We start from the raw sequence: 10,924 nt of genomic DNA, 5'->3' as shown, positions 1-10,924 counted from the left end.
CTCTCTCTCTCTCTCTCTCTCTCTCTCTCCTTTTTCTCACACACGCACGCACACTTTTATGTCTTTCTTACACACCAGATATCGACACACAAGCAAAGAAACATTCATAGCTTACTCTTTTACATATATCTTATCATGTCCTGATAGAAATGGATTCTTTCAGAGAGGCACCCATATACATGTAGTTATACACACTCAAGCATACATGGTCGCTTTTAAGGACAAGTGGGCTAACCCAGATTTCAGGGGTTTCTAGAAATCTTGACCTACACCAAAAGTGGGCATTGCCCTACCTATAGAGCTATAGGAGAAGTTTTGTTTCATTGGTGTATATATTTGTGTGGTTCTAGAGAAAATTCTCCTTGTCTTTTAAAGAGACTGAATAAGGATCCAAAAACTTTAACTTCGATTTTTCTCAAAACAGCATTTATCGGGATAGCCCCCTTGTGCTTAAAAGCGACCACATGCAATGTATCAGAATACATTGTGAAATTCATCACAGACCGATGTGTGTAAGGAAACCGTGTCACATGACGTTATTGCTAGGTTTTCCTCTCCTTGAACCTTCAGTTTTTTGCACAAAGGACAGTCCCCGCGGTTTTATGCAAAAATAAATAAATTAATTAATCTGAAATTATGCAAACTGAGCCCAAAAATGTGAAATTATGTGATTCTGTTAATTTGAATAAAAGAATGATAAAGGAAAATAATCAGAAATTAGGCAAAAAATGATCAAATTTTGCTAAATTTATGCGGGGTGCATAAAACCCCAGAGACAGAAAAGACCAAGTAGAAATTCTGGGGTTCGATCTCAGTAGGGGTCGTATTTTTTCTCACCCGTCTTCCTAGGATATTTGAAATCTCAAATGACTACATAATTAATCAATTAGTGTCGTTCCTTTTTAGTTAGTTTAGTTATAGTAGTAGAGGTTTTACGGCGCTCGCAACTGCATAGGGTCATATGAGAGCCAGAAGATTAGAGGTGTTACAAGAGAGTAACAAACATAAAAAAAGAGGAAGGGGAGATAAGGACGATATATGTTTCTATAGAAAGAAGAAGCAAACCACACCAGAGCACCCGCCAACCACCCACTGTTGTTCCTTTGAAAAGACATAGTCCAGGGCTGTCAAATAGTTACACAGAGGGCCAAACTCAAATATTACTCTTCGGGTTGTGGGCCGAACTGGGTCAACTCTAACTGAGCAACGGAAAACGTAATCTTTTTAAAACAATAATCCAGTAATATATATAGATCTATATTGAGTTTGACATCTGTGATATAGGTCTACGTTACAAGTCAAGGGCAAACTAAACTTGCGTCAACGACAAAAGAAATAGATATTAGATAGATTGTTGGAGTCTATATTACTTGCAAAATAAATAAATAAATAAATAAATAAATAAAATAAAAATAGATAAATAAATGTAAAAAACAAATCAGTTAACCCCTTCATTGCTGAGACGTATCTATCTACTTTGCACATACGAATACAATGTTAGTTTTGGAGATATTTTTATCAAAGCGTGATATATTTTTCCTTATTTAAGAATCAACAACAGCACGAATTGCCATTGCAGTATTTCCGAAAACTTCCCATATTATAAATGAACCGGAGGAAAAGTGGCAGAGAACAGTTTGGGGGAACACAAGAGAGTATGTACTAGCAGAGGCGAAGCGTCTATATAATCAAATAATCACTGCTTCCCTTCCTAATTTTGATACATTGTCGCAGTCAAATTCACCCATAGATGTAAACCTCATAAATTAAATGTAAAAAGACGTTCATAATCACCAATGAACAATAGACTATGCCTAACCTTCAAAACCGTTTCATTGCCACAGAAATAGCCTGTTCGCCCCTATCGGGCCACTCCATAAGCAGTCACAAGCTTTAATTAAGTAAGCTTAAAGTGAGGCTGGAAGAGTCAACCAATAGAGTTAAAGGGAACACATGTGCATAGCAGTCAGAACTGTTTCATTGTCGCATATACCCTGTTCACCCCTTTTGGGCCACAGTTATAAGCACCCAGACGCGCTGATTAGGTAAGCCAACTATTACACTGGTCGAGTCTACCTCACAGATGTGAGGGGAACTAACTCTTAATAATCCTTTGACTCCTGCTACTACACTGCTAGTTCTTGTTGTTTTTTTTTCCTCGACTTTTTATATTAACGTCCTATAATCAGATCGTGACCTCGATTATGACAGAGGCTCCTGGCCGCAAAAAGCTAGACAAAAAACAGCCAAACGTGAAATAAAAAAATAATAATTGTCGTGCTCTACCAAAGTGTTTCGGCTGTCTGGTATAACATGCCATTGTAGTGCTGACATCTGTGCTTCTTTCCTTGGTGTTCGTGTGTTCAAATCTAAAGTTAAATTTAAGGTTAGTTAGAATAAATATTTAATGAAATACTTTCCCGATTATTTTAGCGGTTGAACAAGCATACAACAGGAATTCAGGACTTGTTTTCATTCACAACTCAGAGTTGCCGCCTCCTGTGCCAGCAAGATTCTTGTGACTGGTGTGAGTGTGATATCTCCAGGCCCTATCTGGTTCCATTTCACTTTGATTACCCTGTCAAACAAGTCAGCCTTCGCCCCTGTGTACTAGATCTATATGTACGTCTACTTAGCAGTCAAGAGGTTAATTGGCCAACTAGAAGAATTTCTTTTTGCCAGCAACCGCAGACCTGCTCATACCGCAACTTACTTCCTTGCATTGGTTGGTGCGCTAGTATCTCGAATGTTACTCTAACTGTCAATCAATCAGCTCCTAAAAAGTTTGCATCAAAGCACACATTTCGCAAAGGTATCTGTCCCCGCGGTTTTATACAAAAATAATTATGAAATTATGCGAACTGAGCCCAAAAATGTGAAATTATGCGATTTTGTTAATTTTAACAAAGAATGAAGAAGGAAAATAATTCGAATTTATGCAAAAAATTATCAAATTATGCTAAATTATGCGGGGTGCATAAAACCACGGAGACAGCTGATGTGTACATGACCTATACCGTTCACGAATCTCCTAGAAAGCTTATAAATGAAGTCAGGATGTACTCACAGTCAATGGGCTTTTTTTGGTGGTACCAATACTGAAAGCCTTGCCTGGCCCGCTCATTGAAGGAGGAGCCCCGGGAGTCACCTCTGTACGTCTGCGGCACCTGCGTCAGAGACCGTCTGGGCATGCGCGGGGAAATGTACATGGAGAAGTTGGGCGGCTCGAACATCGACTCCGGTGGGTAGAAGAAGTTCTCTTCTGATTTGATAGTTCCTGGAGGGGGAAAGAAACACACACACACCTCGTCACACCTCGTCACACCTTGTCACACCTTGTCACACCTTGTCACACCTTGTCACACCTTGTCACACCTTGTCCACAGTGTTGGGGTCACTACAGTCGGAACATGTCCTTCTCTGCTCTCTCTCTCCCCCCCTCCCCTCCCCCCCCCCCGCTCTTCAGGATCAATCCCAGGAGAAAAAAGCAAAGAGGGGGCAGTCTAAAAAAGCGATGAGGGGGCAGTCTAAAATATTTAGAAAGTTCCAGAGCATCGGTGGGTTACACAAAAATCAGCAGCAGGGGATTGAAAAAGTAAAAAGCAAATAAGTAGCAGAAGATTAGTTCAAACACTTGGCTATTCGCTACCTAGCTCAGGGTAACAAAGTTCTATCTGCTCAGTACGTAGTTTTGAGAAATTTGACGTAAAAGATTTTGAGCTTCACATCATGTCAAGCTTTTCCGGATGTAATTATTTGAATATCTTGATAACGAGACCGAAATATTCTACGAATTCGATAGATCAGATGGAACATTAGGTTCCTGAACTCATGGTCTTAATAACTTTCAAAAGAACCAAAAATGTCAGATAGGATTTTATAATTCTGAGGTCGCGAATTGGCTATTGATATAAACCAGAAGATTAAAATGATTTTTTTTTTGGTGTGAATTGAAATTAAAAAAAACCCAACTGTACGACTAAACAGCACACCACTATGAGAGATAACTTGACTACTGGTATATACAAAAACCCAACTGTACGACTAAACAGCACACCACTATGAGAGATAACTTGACTACCGGTATATACAAAAACCCAAACCCGGCAACAACCACAGACTAACAGGCTGGAAAAGATGAAAAGGAAGACCAAGGAGATGATCAGATAAGGAAAGACATATTGGACATCCACTCATGTCTCTACGACCTCCTAGGATGCACATTAGGCCCTATATTATTCAAGTATAGTTTTGCATTTTTTGGCCCATAGCGTAGGCTACGTGGTCTGTCGATCAAGCTTCTTGTGGACAGGGCTTTAAAAAAATATTTTACTTAAGCGGATTAGTATCCTATTTTCAAATTAGTTTTGTGTGCAAATAAATCACTGATCTATAAGTCCGTATAAGTTGGCATTGACAATACAAAAATAGCTTCCATTAGCAGTCCTTTGTTGAATTCTCCCCCCCCCCCCCCTCTCTCTCTCTCTCTCTCTCTCTCTCTCTCTCTCTCTCTCTCTCTCTCTCTCCCCCCTCTCTCTCTGTCTCTCTCTCCCTATCTCTCTCTCTCCCCCCTCTCCCCCCCCCCCTCTCTCTCTCCGTCTCTCGCCATTTCTTTAATCTCTGTCTTTCTTACTATCCTTCTTAAGCTCTTTTCGTCTTGCTCCCGCTCCCTCACCCAATAGCCCCGCTCTTTCGTCTTGTAATTCCTCTCCACCTCCCATTTTACCTTCCCATGATTGCGACCCTAGGAACAATATTGCTGGCCTCTTTTTTTGTTTGAATGGTGTTTGATAAACATTGATTCTTGCCAGAAGTTGATCGTACGTACTCCATCGTGGCCCATTGTTTCAAAAGTAGAATGGTTGTCAGGAGTGTGAATGGGTGAGTAGTAATCAATACTATACAATACGATTATGCCATCCAACTACGTGTCTGTTTTTACCGTACCGCTGAAAGATTGGTTTGAATGTGAAGTGATTAAGAGGGTAGTTAGCCTTTGATTGAGCGAGTCAACATCCCACCAATGGACGACTAGACTAGTGTGACGTAGGGCCTACTCATTATCAACTGATTCATTACCATATTATTGCTTCGATTATATTGTTCTCTTAACCCTATCCGTACGTCCTGGGGTCATTTTATACCCCTGAGGTTGTATTCTTCACATATTAGAATACTTCTACTGCAAAGATCTCTAAGAAACTTTCAGTTTTTCTAAAAAAATCATTTTGACAAACTGCTATACAAAGAGTACGGATCGGATTAACGAGTAAATTTCCTCTTTGAAAGTGGTGGCACAGAGTTCCCCACGTCTTATGGATAAGATAGTAAAACTCCACGTACAGATAGGGTTAAAAAGGAAATAATGATGGGGGTTCATGGCAATTTAAAAAATCCTTTTTAATGAATTAATGTTGTAAAGTACATCGCCATATTCGGAACTCAGATAAATGTAAGGCAAAATATCTTTTCCTATTTCAAAACAAGTACTTTGCTACCCCCTCCATCCATCCACATTTTTTTCATGAAAGGTTGGAAAATCTAAAAGAAAAACAAGAAAAGTCAGAAAGGGCAGTGCTTGTGTTCCATTTGCTCATTGAGGGAGATGCACGGTGGGTGCCCCAGGTTCAAATCCTTTCCAGACTCTGTTCCAGTCACATTCGAAGGCATTGTTTCAAAAGAGTCTCTTGTTCTATAATACAACCTTCTGAGAAAAGTATTGCAGCTTCTGCTGACAAATTGCCCCCTCCCCCTCCTCCTCTCATCACCCCTTCCTCTTCTTACACCACTATCACCACCACCTCCTCCTCCCCTCCTCCTCCTCCTCCTCCTCCTCCTCCTCCTCTTCCTTTTCCTCCTCCTTTTCTCCCCTTCCTTCTCTTATACCACCACCACCACCACCACCACCACCACCTCTTTCTCAGCCTCCTCCTCCTCCTCCTCCTCCTCCTCCTCCTCCTCCTCCTCCTCCTCCTCCACGTAATCACAGGTTGGACTCACCATCAATAAACACCAAGTGGTTCCCGGCGTTGTTGATGCAAGCTTTGATGTGACGCCAGGGGCTGCCGAGTCTGCCCTCACGGTAACTGGAAGGGGGAAACGAAGAGAGTGAGCTACAGAGAGTAGGAGGGAACACAATGTCTGTCCTCGCGGTAACTGGAAGAGGAAAACCAAGAGCGTGAGATACAGAGAGAGGGAACACAAGGTCTGTCCTCGCGGTATCTGGAAGAGGAAAACCAAGAGCGTGAGATACAGAGAGAGGGAACACAATGTCTGCCCTCGCGGTAACTGGAAGGGAGAAACGAAGAGAGTTAGCTAGAGAGAGTAGGAACACAATGTCGGTCCCCGTGGTTTTATGCCCCCCCCCCAAAAAAAAATAATGAAATTATGCAAACGGAGCCCCCAAAAATGTGTAAATATGCGATTCTGTTCATTTTAACAAAGAATGATAAAGGAAAATAATCAGAAATTATGCAAAAATGATCAACTTTTGCTAAATTATACGGGGTGCATAAAACCTCGGAGACAGCAATGTGTAGATCAACATCATATCTCGTACAACACTACAATTAGCAAACATTAATTTTACGGACCGAAATATCCCAACAAATTTTAAAAAATCAGAAGAAGAAGAAGAAGAAGAAGAAGAAGAAGAAGAAGAAGAAGAAGAAGAAGAAGAAGAAGAAGAAGAAGAAGAACAACAACAACAACAACAACAACAACAACAACAACAGCAACAACAACAACAACAGCAGCAGAAGCAGCAACAACAAGAACAAAAACAACAACAACAACAACAACAAGTGATCAGTGATCTTAGACAAGTGGTCCTCTTGTTCAGTGTTATTATGATATATGTATATATATATATATATATATATATATATATATATATATATATATATATAATATATTATATATATAGAAGAAATGCAAGGAAGGAAAGGGAACGTGATTGTTTGTGCTGGTGGCATATGAATGTATGTGTGTGACATACAGTTTAAGTCAATTATTACAGACCTATCTAGCTAGAGGAATCAATAATACATGTAGATTATTTATCTATCAATCTATCTATCTGATATTGTACAAATTTTTTATATCTATCTATCTATCTATCTATCTATCTATCTATCTATCTATCTATCTATCTATCTATCTATCTATCTATCTATCTATCTATCTATCTATCTAGCTAGAGGAATCAATAATACATGTAGATTATTTATCTATCAATCTATCTATCTGATATTGTACAAATTTTTGCTACCTATCCATCTATCTGTCTATCTATCTATCTATCTATCTATCTATCTATCTATCTATCTATCTATCTATCTATCTATCTATCTATCTATCTATCTATCTATCTATCCACCCATCCATTCATCCATCCATCCATCCATCCATCCATCCATCCATCCATCCATCCATCCATCCATCCATCCATCTATCTATCTATCCATCCATCCATCCATCCATACATCCATCCATCCATCCATCCATCCATCCATGCGGCACTCCACTGCATTGCATTGGACTAGATTGGATTGAATAGGATTGGACTGGACAGGGTTGGATTGGATTAGATTGGATTGGACCGGATTGGGTTGAATTTGACAGGATTGGAATGGATTGGAATGGATTAGTCTTACATAGGGGGCTGGGGCTGTGGCGGCTGGTTCCTCCACTTCTTGTAGTAATACTGTTTGTTGATTGGGTCCATGGGTTTGGAGTAGGGGTTCTCATCCACTTCTATCTGTCCGTAGTCGATCTGGACAGAAGTAAGGAATTCGTTATCGTTATGAGAGAGAAAGAGAGAGAGAGAGAGAGAGAGAGAGAGAGAGAGAGAGAGAGAGAGAGAGAAAGAAAAAGAGAGAGAAAGAGAGAGAAAGAGAAAGATAGAAAGATTGAGAGAGAGATAGATAGATAGAGAGACAGAGAAATAGAGAGAGAGAAATAGAGAGAGAGAGAGAGAGAGAGAGAGAGAGATAGAGAGAGAGAGAGAGACAGAGAAAGAGAGAGAGAGAGGGGCAGGGAGTGTGTGGGGGCGGTGGGGAGATCCAGTGACTACAAAAACTGAGAAAAATTGGAGGGGAAATAAAAGCCGACCACACATTCTTTTAAAACAAAAATATGAACAAAACGCAAGTTTTTTAAAATATGCTGATCAATATCGAGGGATACAGTGCAATTAGAAGGATTTTATACTAATTAATTTCGAGCCAAAATACACCCCCCCCCCATGCCAAACATTTTTTTAAAAAGCCACAGACGAGTACTCATGACGATATTCTTATCAGAATAATCAATGATAGTACATAACAAGATGGTTCACTCAGCCAAAAAAGTGTCCGCAGGAAGTATGCTCTTTGCTTCAGATGGCGCTGCAGTCTGTTTTGAAGCTCTCTTTCGTTTTTCCAGAAGAAGAATAGGAATAGTACCTCCTTGCGTGCGCAGATCGACTGCTGTTCATCAGCAGTTCGGGTACGTTCAGTGCGTAGTTTTAGGTTTTTTATTTTTTTTAATGACCTCTCGCCTTTCATTCTAAAGTCAAATTAAACGAAGAAAACCATCACCCTTTCCTCCGGAAAAGGTTTTTTTGTCAGCGTAACCATTTAAAAAAGCGTTCTTCCGAAATTTATTCCAAAACATGCTAGTTTCACTTTGATTTTTAAAAACTCAAGTAGGGTAACTCTGTTCGCAAAGAGTACGCTTTTGTGAAGAGGGCGCCACCAAATTTTGAGGACACTTTTTTAATTGGCTCAAAGAGAGAAGTGGCCCATCTTGTTATGTACTATCATTGGAATAATGGAGTGGACAGGGTTTCCCCGGAAATCCCGTTCTGATTTGGAGTACGATGCATTTTGCTTTGGAACCTTCAAATCGAAAGAAATTCCCAAGATAAAAAACATATCACTTTTTGCTCGTACCTGAGTGGGTGGTTAGCGGGTGTTCTGGTGTGGTTTGCTCTTTTTTTCCCTAACAAATATTTATCACCCGTATCTCTCCTTCCTTTTTTTGCGTTTTTTACTCTCTTGTAGCAGCTCTGATCTTCGGCTTTTATCAGAGAGTTTACAGTGACACTTAAATTTTGTAGGTGGTTGGTGGGTGCTCTGGTGTGGTTTGCTGCTTCTTCTTTCCTATCAAACATCTGTCGTCCTTATCTCTCCTCCTTTTTTGTGACTCTCTTGTAACGCCTCTAATCTTCGGCATTTAGACGTCTATATGACCTTATTGTGCTGCAAGTGTCGTAAAACGTTTACACTAAATGGTCACTTTTAAGGACAAGCGGGCAAACCCAGATTTCGGGGTTGTCCAGAAATCTTGACCTACACCAAAAGTGGGCATTGCCCTACCCATAGGAGAAGTTTGGTTTCATTGGTGCGTATATTTGTTTAGTTATATATATAGAAACCTCTCATTGTTTTTAAACAAACTGAACAAGGGTCCAAAAACTTTAACTTACTTCTATTTTCTCAAAACAGTATTTTTCGGGAGAGCTCCCTTGTGCTTAATTAAAAGCGACCAAATAAAACCAAACCAAAGCTTGATCGAACCTGTGTGCGTGAGCGAGGTCCGAGCCCTGGTCTGTCTGACCTAGTTCTGGGCCTGGACTGTCTCTCCACGCTCAATCTGGGCCCTCCAGGAGAGGACGGACGCACCATTCCTATAGGCGTCTGACGGCCCTGGATGGGGATGTAGTCCTTCATGTCCTCAAAGTAGTCTTCTTTCAGCTGACTGAGGACGAGAGGAATTAACTCATTAATTAAAAAAAATATAACAAGACCCCCCCCCCCCCAAACTAAAACCAAACAAACAAGCGAACAAACAACAACAACAATCTTTTTGTATGAGCATTTTTTATTGTCGGAAAGAATGTTGTTGTCAAAAAGTGTGCAAATGATGAATTTGTATGGTGTTAGTATGAATGCGTTTTTAATCTGCTATGTACGCCTTGGGCCCATGCTGTGGGGAAAGGCGGGATACAAATGTTCTTCTTCTTCTTCTTATTAAAAACAACAACTACAACAAACAAACAAAACATACAGTCGAACTTGCTCTAGCGGCCATTTGTGTAAGTCAATCACATTATGCAAACGGCCACTTCCCATTCTCCACCCCCCTCTGTATTTTTTGCTACGCTATTATGATAAAAATAATAAATAATAGATAGTGCAAATCCCCGCTAAACAGCAAGGTCTATGCGCTTCACAATATATACTAATGCCCCAACAGACCTGAGAGCATTCTGAAACAACTTCAACTTCCAGGGAAGTTCATGCAGCCATTTATAGGCGCTAAAGCACTACCATACGGACATGATCTTATGCTGTCTATGGCAAGATACCCATTCCCTCCTGGGTGAAGTAAGGAAAATTCGTGTAAAGTGCCTTTCCCAAGGACACAGCGGCGGGCCCGCGCTCGAACCACAGGACCTGCAACCTCACAATTACTAGTCCGGTAGCCTAGCCACTAGGTATTGTGCATGACAACCACCCATCCAAGACGACCAATTTCCTTCTTGATAACTGGAGGACGTCTTAGAAAGTTTCGACTGTAATTTTTTAAAATTTTCCCATCGACACAACTTAGGTTATTTAGGAGGCAGGCTTCAACGCTGTCTGTCAGAGCCGACACGGCAAAGAGGAATACAACGTCCCAGTAGAAAGATGAAGATAATATGGTACTCAAGAAACATTTTTCTCTTCATGGGAAGCGAAACCAGGTCTTCTGTGTGCGAATCCGTAGCACCATAAACTATTACACCACATACGCGGTAGAAATGAGAGTAGTAGACGTGTAGAATAATACAATAATTAACATGTGATATGCATACTCTCTCTCCTTCTCTCTCTCTCTCTCTCTCTCTCTCTCTCCTTCTCTCTCTCTCTCTCTCTCTCTCCTTCTCTCTCTCTCTCTC

General features: G+C 40.5%; 1 protein-coding gene across 1 annotated transcript in view; it reads right to left on the bottom strand.

Annotated features, from left to right (window-relative positions):
- Nucleotides 1-2,949: 2,949 nt before the first annotated feature.
- LOC101852025 overlaps nt 2,950-10,924 on the bottom strand; it is a 32,413-nt gene continuing 24,438 nt past the window's right edge. The window contains exons 3-6 of the mRNA XM_013083360.2: nt 9,561-9,741; nt 7,656-7,774; nt 6,001-6,086; nt 2,950-3,277 (exon numbers count right to left, since the gene is read on the bottom strand). Coding sequence (XP_012938814.1) covers nt 3,021-3,277; nt 6,001-6,086; nt 7,656-7,774; nt 9,561-9,741 — 643 coding nt within the window. The 3' untranslated portion in view covers nt 2,950-3,020. The remainder of the gene's footprint in view (nt 3,278-6,000; nt 6,087-7,655; nt 7,775-9,560; nt 9,742-10,924) is intronic.

Source organism: Aplysia californica, unplaced genomic scaffold (genome assembly GCF_000002075.1).
Source record: "Aplysia californica isolate F4 #8 unplaced genomic scaffold, AplCal3.0 scaffold00227, whole genome shotgun sequence".
NCBI classification, from domain to species: Eukaryota; Metazoa; Mollusca; class Gastropoda; order Aplysiida; family Aplysiidae; genus Aplysia; species Aplysia californica.
Note: the sequence above shows the minus strand (reverse complement) of the source record. Positions and strands in the feature narration are given on the sequence as shown.